General features: G+C 38.4%; 1 protein-coding gene across 1 annotated transcript in view; it reads right to left on the bottom strand.

The window, feature by feature from the left end:
* PTPRC (protein tyrosine phosphatase, receptor type C) overlaps positions 1-12,397 on the bottom strand; it is a 153,257-nt gene extending 140,860 nt beyond the window's left edge. The window contains exons 1-2 of the mRNA XM_019528365.1: positions 12,324-12,397; positions 12,122-12,239 (exon numbers count right to left, since the gene is read on the bottom strand). Coding sequence (XP_019383910.1) covers positions 12,122-12,188 — 67 coding nt within the window. The 5' untranslated portion in view covers positions 12,189-12,239; positions 12,324-12,397. The remainder of the gene's footprint in view (positions 1-12,121; positions 12,240-12,323) is intronic.
* Positions 12,398-12,611: the final 214 nt, after the last annotated feature.

Raw genomic sequence — 12,611 nt, 5'->3', positions numbered from 1 at the left:
GGGGGGGGGGGGGGGGGGGGGGGGGGAGTACAACGTCAGAGATCAACTTCCTTCCTGAATGCAGCATAAGGTCCGTTAACTTCTAGGAAGATGTTCTGAGTTTTGTGCATGTAAGACTTGGATCTAGAAAGAATGATAAATGTTGCAAAGATCTGGAATTTATTACCTGCAGTTATGTGATAGAACAACAATTATGACTTGTACCAAGATACATTTTGTATGTTTTTGACCCTCTGATCAAAGATTTAGGGTTTGAGCTTGCAAATGGTTGGGCCCATACTTAGCTTTACTCAGGTAAAGTCTAGGATTAACATTAAGGATGTGGATAAATGTTTACAGGGTTGGGGCTATTGCCTGTAAAGCACTGTAAATCTTAAACTCTAATAATGCTTACAAAGGGATTACAGGACCAGAGCTGTCATCCTTGGGCAGGCAAACTGACTATAAATATAAATTGGAAATCTGCCTGAACAATAAAACTGCATGAATGATAGTACAGGACTTTCTAGTGTCATTATACTATTGCTAACTAATGAGTAAAATATCCTGAGAGGTGAATATTCTGATTTCTTTATTAAGCATTGATTCTAATGCCACCAGCACTATTTTCTCTGCAACAAAGAAGGGATGCCACTATACTGCTCTGTCTAGAGACTCCACAGTGTTTCTATAGCAATCACCAATAAGCTTTTTTTAAGTGAAGGAATGGTGCATCCTGCCTATACTTCTTGGAAATAGATCATAGACTGCCACATCTACTATTATCAAAATCTCCATCAACAGGTAATTTTTCATACTTATTTAGAAAACAAAAAAGTTATCTATCGTAGTAAAATAGTTTCTAGTCTCTTGTGTCTCAAGCATTAATCAGATACAATGAGTGAGACAGCAAAAGGCCACTATTTCCACGACTATATCAATACAATTCACAGAGCTATAAACATAAATGGTGTTTATATTTACTCAATTAAATATTCAAAATTTAATTTAAAAAAGTGACAGGCTTTTAAGCTACAAAGTCACTTTTTGAAAATTGAACTTAGGTTCTAAATCACCTTTGGTGGTTTTGGAAATTTAAACCTATATATGTGCCTAGCAAGTAAGCCTACATTCTTACAGGCAATAATCAGAAATAGACAAATTTTGAATGACGAAGCTATAGTTCTGTCTCAAACTTCTGCTAAATCAGTACACAGACCTCTGAGCTTTGCTAAGTAATGACAAAATAGTGTCCTGAAGAATAGGTCAGTTAAACAAAACTTTTCCTAGGTAGTCACTGCTGTGTTTTTCGTATTTTATGGGTGCCTGACTTAACATGATTGATCTGATTTGCCTAAGTGCTGAACACACAAAATTGTGTTTGAAGGCCAATTATCTTCTCTACTTTGAACATATGAAGTGCAAGGTAATACTGAGTACTCTAAAAAATGGGTCCTATGCCTCTGAAATCAATCTCCCAGTATTAGTAGACTGGTGGCTCTCTGTCTCACATTGTCACTTGGAATATAAGGATAGTACAGAGTCATTTCATGGGGTTATTCTAGAAATATATATATTTATATTTGCAAATCCTCAGATATTACAGTGAGAAGCTCCACAGAAAATCCCAAGAGAAAATGAATAATTCTGTCTAATGAGAAGGGTTTGAATAATAGTCAGTTAAAAAAGGAGTCACCCACTGAACAAAAAGAAAAGAAAATACTGAATTGCTTCTCATTCAGTGAGCCTCGTACAAGTCTGTGCACCTAACAAAACAGATATTCTGTGAAAAAGTAGTACCTGATCATGTAATGAAAGCCTGTCATATTGTCTGCATACACATTTGCACAAGTAACTTAAGTATTTGGAAGAGGGAGTTGTTTGTTCTTTATTTTGTGTTTATGTGGAATCTGTATAATATTTTAGGTTTAAAAAAGGGGGGGGGGGGAAATCCCTTCTGAGACTTCACACCCACCCAGTTCATCAGCACGGTTGGGCCCTTTAGTTCAATATACAGACTTCAGACACTTGGGTTAGTGGAATACATTATGGCACTAGACAGTTGTCCTTCTATATGTGGCAAAGCAGTAGAGAGAGATGGGGCACAGCCAGTAAGTGACACAGATGTGTGCTGACACCAGGGGAATGGCGAGACGCAGGGTTTTGGGTGCCATTCTAGGCTCGTGAGGAAAGTGGGATGTAGTGGTCCCAGACTCTTTTGCCCATCACCTCCAGTTCCAACACCCTTGTTTCTTTTAGCTCTTTGACCTAGTCTCTGCTTGGCCAAACCTACTGCTCCCCCCAACATGGCTTCTTGTCAAATCAGTCACCCCACCCTTTTTACATACCCCACTCCTTACCAGTCTCCTTGCCATGACTATCTCAGCCTCCTCTCTTTTTCCTGGCTCGTCATCTAATCTCAATTGCCTCCCCATGAACTGGCTTTCTGTCTCCCTCCACCCATTTCTAGCTCCTAGACCCTCATCAGCATTTGGCTCTTGCCTCCTCCAGAGCTGAATCAGATCTTCCTCCTCCTCCACACAGCTTTGATGACAGCAAAGTGTGTCATTGTCATTATGACTAGAGCATAGGTAGCCTTCCTGTCCTCTGTTCTAATGCCCCAACTTGGAGTAGCCATTAAAGGGAAACTGTTTTCAACCCTCCAGCCCTGAGCAGGAGTGTACTCAGTCACTCTAAAGATGGTATGTTTGCTTACACATAGGAATTGGGGAAGTGTTTGGGATAAAAGCATCTGGAATTTTAGATGTCAAACACTAGTACATCTCTACTGATCATGTGCTGACCGCAACAATTATTACATGCCCAAATTTAGGCAGCTTTTCATGTGAAAAGGTCTGAGTCTAACAAAAAGCCTGACTCCTCACTAAATCTGAACTCCCTGATACAAAGCATGAGTGAGCTAGAACCAGAATCTTTTAGTAGTGGAAAACAACCTATTTTTCCCTAGTCTCATTGTGACAAACAGCTGAACCATTTTTACCATTTCACCAGCAAATACTTATGCTCATATGTCACACACCTCGTTTTTCCAAAAATTAGGCGCTCATAATTGGGGTGTGTGTCTTAACTGAGGAAGTGCAGGGAGCAGATATACCGAGCCCACTCTCATGCTGGGTGCGCAGCCAGAAACACCTACCACATCCTGCAGCTAGATAGTTAACAGAGCAGCCACAGGTTTTTGCTCCCCACTAACTGCAGCTGCCTGTGTTTTCTCTGCAAAGAAGAGTATTACCAGTATTTTCAAGGAAAAATCTTTTTTCATCACTCCACCTTCCATAAACAAGGTGTATGCTTTATTCAGGGGCATGCAGTATGCAATAAAAGATGATAAAGAAGCAAATAAGTAGTCTAAGGCACGTGCTCAGCATTGAACATTTTGGCCTAAAACTTTAGAATCTGGCAAAGTTATAAGCAACTGAAAACAGATTATAGAGAGAAGGGTCAAGTACCATTAATAAAAGGGCAGTGCCACCTCAGCCTATAATAGACTGGCTGTGTTACTAGCAGCTCACTGGGAAAGGGCTGTTTTTCATTCTTTGATCTTGTTTTATTAACTCTGATTCCTAAGCTCTGATCCAGCAAAACACATGCATTCCTTTAAGCATATAAGTAATCTTACTGACATTCATGATTTTCTGAACAAGTATAAATAAAAAATCCAGCAATTCCTTGTTTGGAACTCTGAAAATGTCATTTAAAACTTCTTGTGTTCAGTGAAGTCTGAAAATGTGTCAACCGTAGGCTAGCTGATGTATCACCCAATCATTCATAGAGGTGTCTCTCCAAGTCTACAACAAAGATTTTAATGATTTTACAACAGGGCGCATAATTCTGCCCTGTTCCATTACCTGCCTATCCTGTCCATCATCATGAAGACACACTGTGAGACAAGCTGACATGACAGAAATAATTTAGAATTTTTAGGAAAGGAAATGCTTATGGTTATTACATGCTCATCACACCGTGTACTTGCTTCATTCAGTATTTCAACTCTTCCTTAGAGTCCCATCTCAGAATGGGATTTCATATCTTATCTTACATGCAGTCATTCAAATCCCTTGGCATTTCAAAAAGAAAAGAAAATTCCAACTCAAACATACAGCTATGCAGGAACTGGTTTTGAGAAGAGCTGAATGCTCAGATCTCCATGCAAAGTCAATGAAAATGAAACCTATACTAGCCTATATAAAAATATATCTAATTCAGTAAATGTGTCGTACAAATTTCAAACTCAGCTGTGTGTATATGGACCTTACTTACATTATAGACAGTTTGACTCCATTTGATCTATCATATGAAATTCATGAGATTTGATGCTAGTCTTTGCATCCCTGCAGCTAAACATTTCCCTTCCCCACCCCACTCCCTTTTTTTTGCAGAGTGGAGAGTACTTTTTCAATATAAATAAATCTGTAAGAACAGCAACAGATCTAGCTGAGAATTAATGTATTATTGTTATGGTGGTGGTGCTCAGATATTACAGTAAGTGGCATAAAATAAGATTCTGAGTAGAACAGGGTGCTGCCCTTCCTCTGTGTGAGTGGTATTGCATAGTTCCATTCTACATAAATGAAACATCTGTTAGGGAGAGGTGCACAAGTAGAAGTTTATAAAGTTTTGCCTATTATACATCTATACAGGTATGTCTATACTGTATGCAAAACACACATCACACACAGAAATCTACACAGCTGTATTGAAATACATTTCTTTATATGCTTTTTGCCTGGCTGCTGTGCTGTCAAGCACAATGTGGAAGAAAACAGCATTGTTATTACAGGGTTATGCAGTCAGGCCAAATAACTAATGCAAGTAACATTAATACTTTAATGCTCTGATACATCTGTATATTTAGCTTTGTAGATTTAATTTACATACAAAGGGATAAACTTGAGACACCCATGTAATTTTTTTTTTTTGTCCTTTCAGTGTTTTATTTTTAAATGACCTCTACCATGTACTACACTGCATCCACATGGCAATGCAGGATACTTGTAAGGGCACAGTAACTAGTGTGAGAACAAGAGTTCCTGATATTAAAGTTTATTTTGGGTGCAAAAAATGACTCAGTATTCAAGGGTGGGACAAGTTTCAATGAGTTCCTCAGAAGAAGAAATTAATAGCAAGAGGGAGTATGCAAACCATTTAGCTATGCACATGTGTTCCTACTCCTTCCCAAACCCTACTTCCCAACAGTTGTTCCATCCTTTTATTTCAACCTACTGTTGTGTTTTGTCTTAAATTCAGTTGTGAGCTTGGTGGGGCATTCTGCATTTGTGCTGTACCTAGCAAAATAGGGCCCTCCAATCTTGACTCCAGCCAATATGCTCTGCTATGATAAATATAATGATTGGACTAATGGCAGAATATACAAGACTTTAAGGGCCAGACAGTCAAAAGAGCTCAGGACCGTATTTTTCAAGTGTTCAGCATCTACAACTGGGGTCAAATATTCAGAACAGATCATCTACAGATGAGCACCTAAATAAAACCAGGTTTTCAAAAGAGTTCAATATCTTAGATGCTGGCTACAGCTATGGCCATTAATTTTTTTATGTCTAAATGGTCATAGTTATTTTGAACACATGGTTCCAATTGTGAATGCTAGCTCTGCAAGGCAATCCACTGAAAGAGAACTGGCAATCCCCTAAAACAGAACTGAAGCATGTGAGCTCTCAAATGCTATTTATTGCAAGTACAGTGAACACCCAGGACATTTCCCCCCTGTATTTACAGTATCAGACAAAATTAAATTCAAACCAAAAGGAAAAAAATTAAAAGACAAAATATTTCTTGAACAAATTTGAGCGTTTTATGTTGCTGCCTTTGCGGACTTTCCATTGACGTCACCATAGAGGTGAGGCTTAGGTGAATAACAATTTGAGTGCAAAGAGAAATCAAGAGAATGTATGTGGCAGGAACCAATGGAAAACAGTGTGATGTGATGTGATGCATGCTATTAACAGAAATGTTTTAGTTTAATAGAAAGTTATTTAGGCTTTGGTTTACAAATAATCTTTCCCATGCTATATAAACCTACTGTCATTCAAATCAGTAAAAAGCTACTTTTGATCTTTATATCATAAATTCATGCACGTTATATACTTCACCTCCCATCACTATCATAGGCACTTTATTCTCAAACAGTGGGATAAAGCAGGGTAGTCCTGAGCTACTATTAAACTACAACTAAATCTCACAGGCCTTGAAGCAAAATAATAGTCATAGTAAAGAGACATTGTTGAGAATCACTCTTGACTATGGTAACAGTTGCTCTAAGGATGTGATACTATTTCCTAATCTCTAATGCAAAATTCCAATGGATTTAATAAGGTCTATGATCCACTCAAGAAAAATCTATTATGAGCATGTTTTTGACATGCTAACAAGGCTCTATAAAAACACCATCTTTCCGCATATAAAATCCTTTTTGTTTTTATTGACACACAAGTTTGGTAGTCAAATAGTCCAAACTTCAGAATAATATAACATTTACAACTGGGTTTTAAGTCCACTAGTATCAAAGGTAAATCAGTCTTTCCAGACTCTAGCCTTGTCTACATTTAACACCACCCCCCCATACTTAGAACTCATTCCAAGTAACACTGCCTGAAGTGGCATGTCCATAGCTTCTGTTGGAAAACCACTCTTGAAATATTTAGCTGATTATCTGATATGACTATAATACCTATATGTCTACATATCATCTGTGCTTAGATTGAGATTATTATTAGACTTGTGTATTACTTTACATTTTCTTAATGCTTTTCAGGGGCTAGGACACAGTTGATTCATTTCATGAACTGCTAGCAGCTATATATATGTAGTACAGAAAGCTTCTTTGATTTCTCTTCATTTTTCTGTTGGTAGGCTGCTAGTCTGTTTCATCAATTGTCAGGGGAAGAACATAACAAAGGCAATTAAAAAACTGCTCCACGGAGTCCACATTTGTGCCACAAAAAAGTCATTCACACACAGTAAAAGATGTCATTAGAGCTGATACCAATCTACAGAATGGTGGGATTATGAATGGAGAGAAGGGTTGTAAGAGGAGTCTTTGAATCTACAAAACAGAGAAGCATACTGTCTGAGAATGGATTGACATGCAGGGAATAACTAGAAACAGTACTGTGAAGGTAGAAGTATAATAGAAAAGGAAGGAAATAGATTCTATAGCTATACACCACTATGTACAATGCAAGCTGGCATTGAAGATCTTAAAGCTAACTTTTAAAATCCTGATACTAAAGGCCCCAAACAGTTTTACCTAAAAGAAAAAGAATCTGGAAATAGATAAGATAGTTTAGTGGTTAATGAAACTCCAGGGAACATGGAACCACTTTTAAGGTAACAAATTACCTGAAAATATATATAGAAAAATACAATACAGCAGTCTGAGTCTCAGTTTCAACTAAAAAAAAACCGTAACATTTCAGTAAAGGCAGTTTCACAACTGTTTTTTTTAATCTTTATTTTTACAGAAGGAAGTCAAGAGTTTTGCCATTACAAGATTTGCATCACTGCATTGCATAAACTGATTCCAAACTAATTCGACTCCTGAATTGACCCTTAGAGATAGCAACCATCTTGTTTATTGCTGTTTACATTCATATCTAGTTAACACCTAACTTTCAGCCTAAAATAATGGACAAGGCAATAGGCTCCAGGATCCACACTGCTATTTCCTGGACAGCACTGGCAATCCAGTCTGACTGAAAGCATTCTTCTGACACAGTATATAAGGTAAACAGGTGCATACAGAATACAGAACAGGTGAATGGAGGCTTATGGGAAAACTACCTCTGAAGCAGAGCTGGACAGAGCATTAACTTAGTTTCTACTTGTTCAGATTATAGTCATGCAGAAATATCCAGGCTTGCTTATTTAAGTTTATTTAAGCTAAGTCTTAAGTCTGCTAACTCTGGTATGAGGGCAGTTTACATGTGGCAGTAGGGAGTTCAACATGGGTCAAACTATCTAGCTTCTCAGGTAAATCTAGCTGTGGCTATACTAACTTAAGAATTTTTATACTACCCTGCCATCTGGAGCGTAGACATGCCCCCAGAAGTGTTGTTTCTTAGTTAGCTTTGGAACAGAAGCAGAGGATTGTGCCTGTCCAGAATGCACCCCAATGCGGTTCCTCAAGAAAAGAAACGTTAACAAAATAGTTATTCGATGCATGCAGTAGACTCATGATTTGAGCGTGAAAACCTCCAGATCATCCAATATACATAAGTATTGTTTGGGGGGCAGCTTAGGTTTGTGACTAAATACTGTCTTACAAGTCAGGAGACCAAGCCTCTCTTCCTAATTGCAACCACTACCTGCTATGCGACCAGTGCAGTGTTATTTCACTTCTTGTTCCTTTCTCACCTTTCCTGCCTTGTCAAGACAGAGACTGGATTTCACTGTGCACTTGTGTAGTCACCAAGGGTATGTGCAGACATTACACTTAGATTGACCTTAATAGGGTTAGGTTGATCTAAGTGCCAGTCTGTATGGATGTTCAGGAAGGTTAGATTGGGCCAAAAATGGCCAGCCCAATCTAACTGAGTGCAGATGAGGTAAATTAGTTTAGGAACAGGTTAGCCTCATCTAATGAAGGTCTGCATATCTTTATGAGAGCAGACCCAGGGCTGTGGAAGCCCACATGGTCAGCTCAGCCCTCAGGCCGCACTCTTCCTACCTCACTGCCCCACCAATCCTACCCATCTGCCCCGCCCCCAACACACACCTGCTATATACAACAGTGGTGGGAGAAAACATTATTTGCAGGGGGTTGGGAGGCAATACAGGGCTGCCCCTCCCTCCCTCAGAGCCGTTACAGGGCCAGCGCATGGTGGGGAGCTGGGCACAGCATTGCAGCAGCAGGGCATGGTGATGGCACTGCATCAGTGGAGCTGTGTTTGGGGGGCTGAGGGGGGCTAAGCCCTGTTAGCCCCAGCCTTCCGCCGCCTATGGCTATATACTTTACATCTAACTTGTATGCGGGGGTGCAAAAACAAGATGAAGTTCTGCTGAAGTTTGCGGCCAGTGCAGATGAAAACAAAGTTCTCTTGTGTGAAGTTGGGGTTCATTGTTTCTCATAAGACTATTTTCGTGACACTGCCCTTTAATTTTTAAATTTAAAAAAAGCCTTTATTTTTTAATTTAAAAAATAAGTCCCACCTACATCAAGTAAGCAAGCAGCATCTTAAAAACAGAAGTGACTCAGCAGTGGGTGAAGGCTTTTGAAAACTGTCAATGTACCAATGCTTTTAGCAGGGTGAGGAGGGGGGAAGAATGGGGCCTGAAGCAGTGGGCAGGTGGGAGGAAAGGACGTCTATCCTCTACACAATTAAAAAAAAACGTGGAGACCAACTACAGTGCTTCATAAAGATAGGCACCTGCACACACTACCACTTGACCCTAAAATACAACATTTGTCTTCTGACCGTTTGGCAGAAGCTTGTGCTAGAGGAAATAACAAGAACCAACTCATATTCTCGTATTATGGCTGGGATAGTTACAAAGCCATTACACATGAAGGCCCCAGTGCTACCATTGTTCTTCTTTTTCTAGCTATTCCTTTAAAAATGTAGGTGGAGGCTTTTAAAGTGATGTGTGATTCTGGGTGCCCAGCTCTAGACACTTTACTAGGCCTGACTTTGAGAAGTGTATCCATGCACAGAATTTTCTGAGCAGCCGCAACCTTTACAGCATCTCAGATTCGGTACAGATCACTCCAACGCTTGGATGCAAATTCTAATGTGAAAACACAGCTTGAAACACACTCACCACAAACCTTTCCCAATGTTTACCCCTTTGACAGTGAATTCCAGCCCAAAAAGCTTAACAGATGCTTCAAGTCCACCTGGCAACACTGATCAATAAAGATTGAGCACAGCACCACACCCATTTTGACGGGACTGTTAGTGCCATCACTTCCTCTCCAATGCTTTGTCCCCAGTCACAAGCCTCTGAAAATCAAAGAGGTTACAAAGGTGAATTATAAAGGGAGATTACAAGACTGGTCCCATTGGTAACAATGCCAGTATAGAACTGGTCCACTATTAGGGGTCTCTCAAGTAAGCATGACTTTAACAATATTGGTTAACCTCCTTCAATTCTACCTATGAACCAATAAAGAAGTCAGAGCACTGGCTTCTTATTCCCACCATGCAATACACCACATGATTTTATTCTGCTGACGAATTAATTACTTTACTTGTTGAGTTGGTTATTTGATACAGCAGATGCAGAAAAAAAGTAAGCTACCATGATTAATAATGGCAACAATAAGTAGCTCTTGTACAGTGTTTTTCATTTGCTAATTACAAAGTGTTTAGCAAACGAGGTAAATACTTTTACTTCAATTAAACAAGAGGGGAAACTTGCACATAATCACACCGGAAGTAGCAAGGAGAAAAATGAAGAATGACTTACAAGAAACAGGGACCAAGAAAAATAATTTAAAGCCAAATATAGTCTGTCTCATAATACTCAAAGACCTTTATTCCATCACAGTGTTTGAACTCTTGCTGCATTTGTACTGTCTTTCTGCAACCTGAGGTTCCTATAACAGTTTTATTAGCAACTCAGTAGGAAAACACTAGCCAAAGCCAGACCTGTGTATGTAGACAGAGAGCATAAGAATCTGCCTTTTGAGGTATAATACCGTTACCTCCCTATTCCCTCTTTCAGCCCCCTCTGTTAGCCACTGCATCAATTGATAATGGAGGTGGCCATGAAGGCAGGCATTTACCTGCCCTTCCTGAAGAAAGGGGAGCGGCAGGAAGCCATAGAAATGAGATACAAAATGAAAAATAGATCAGATACAAAAGAAAAATATTTTTGCTCTTTTGCTTTACAGTATAGTGTTCACTTGTTTTCATATAATATCCAACAGCTACCAACCACATCTATTGAGTGCCTTTTCTCTATAGAGACTTTCAAGGATAACAGAATTAATGTCCAGAGTCCAAAGCAACTAAAAAACATGTTAGCAAAATGTTGGGGTTTTTTTCTTCTTTTTCTTCTTTTGTGGTTTTTTTTTTTTTTTTTTGCTTATACTGATGAGAAGCTGAAGTCAGTTTAGTAACACAACTGTAAAGCTGGGATACATGAAAGAAAGTCAAGGCTCTGCATGTCATTTGCTACGATCTTGAATTATATAAATTATGGACTACTTTTTCAGCTTAAAATTTCCTAAGAAACAGCTTGAAACTACAATAAATGCACTATCATCTTGAAATATATTAACTGGATGATCTGAAAGGAAATAAATATAGCACTATGACACTCTCTTCTCTTATACAAAACATGCAGACCCGGATCGCACAAATTCTTATTCCACGTGTAATATTTTCTACCTTGAATAATACCTACTGACTAATACTACTACTAATGAGCTCTATATCTAGTAATTAGTTCTGTAGAATCAGAGTATTAGAGCATCTTTATTTTTTCAGGCCTGACAGAGGTAAAGTAATCTACGTTCACCAGCGAGTCAATTCTAAATTCCAAAGTCCCTCTAAAAGTTTCACTGTTTACAAGCTAATGTCCCAGCAAAATGAATTTATTTTCTGAAAACTATTAATGGTAATGGCAACAATAGAAACACTACAATTTTCCATGGTCCAATCAGCTTCTGAATTTCTTTTCAACCTCTTTACAAGAGAAATAAAATTTGGGAAACTGCATGTAGAATCTGAGATCAGGGAGAAATTTGAATCCAAAAATTGGATTTTCATTTTTAATGCCTTCAAACACTGAAGAAAAAAAGTTGTTGACTCACAAAAAATAAAACAAGATTCTATTATATTAGTACTTTCAAGAGCTGTAAATCCATTGTTTCTCAAATGATTTGAATAAAGTAAAATAAAGAAAAAATGCCATACTTTCTGTTAAAAATAGCGTATACACCTCTTGAGCATGGCTACACAGGAAGCATTTTAGTTTTGTACTTCATATGCGATGGCTTCCTGATTTAGTGACCCGCTGCCACTTTAGACAACATATATTACAGTTTTTGGACAAAGTTGCCAAGTCTTCATATTGCAAAGCTTTAACATTTCCTCTGTTCTACCAAAAGAATGCTACCATTCTAAAATTAGGGAATGAAATGTCAACTGCTACCTACCTTTGACAAAAACATCCTTCTCCAGAAGGGCAAAGCCAAATGCCAAGAGTTTAAGCCACAAAAACATGGTTATATCTGGAAATCAGGCGTATCCTTATGAAACAGCATGTGTCTCTCTCTAGAAAGCAAAATAATTGTTATCTCTCTGTAAAAGAATTTCTCTGCAAAACTTGAATCAAAAGGAAAATAACCATGAACATACGCTGCAATGTCTGCTTATCAGTCAGAGAGCAGTTTCCTCTGTCATCCAAAGACTAACCACTTGCGATCTCACTATGTAGCTAAGTGATGTCAGAGACTATTCTACTTACTTCTTTAAAATGCGTTTTTTTTTCAGTTTCCAGGAAGTCAAGAGGGTTTTCTTAAGTTGCTGCAGTGATGTTTAACTTCCTTAATTCAAATGAATTGAGCAGTTTTAAGCATTTCTACTGAGGAATTGAATAGGCATGTAAAAGAATTTAACTTTTCCAAAGATGGGACTATAACAACC

Source organism: Gavialis gangeticus, unplaced genomic scaffold (genome assembly GCF_001723915.1).
Source record: "Gavialis gangeticus isolate Ggan-Ray unplaced genomic scaffold, GavGan_comp1, whole genome shotgun sequence".
NCBI classification, from domain to species: Eukaryota; Metazoa; Chordata; order Crocodylia; family Gavialidae; genus Gavialis; species Gavialis gangeticus.
Note: the sequence above shows the minus strand (reverse complement) of the source record. Positions and strands in the feature narration are given on the sequence as shown.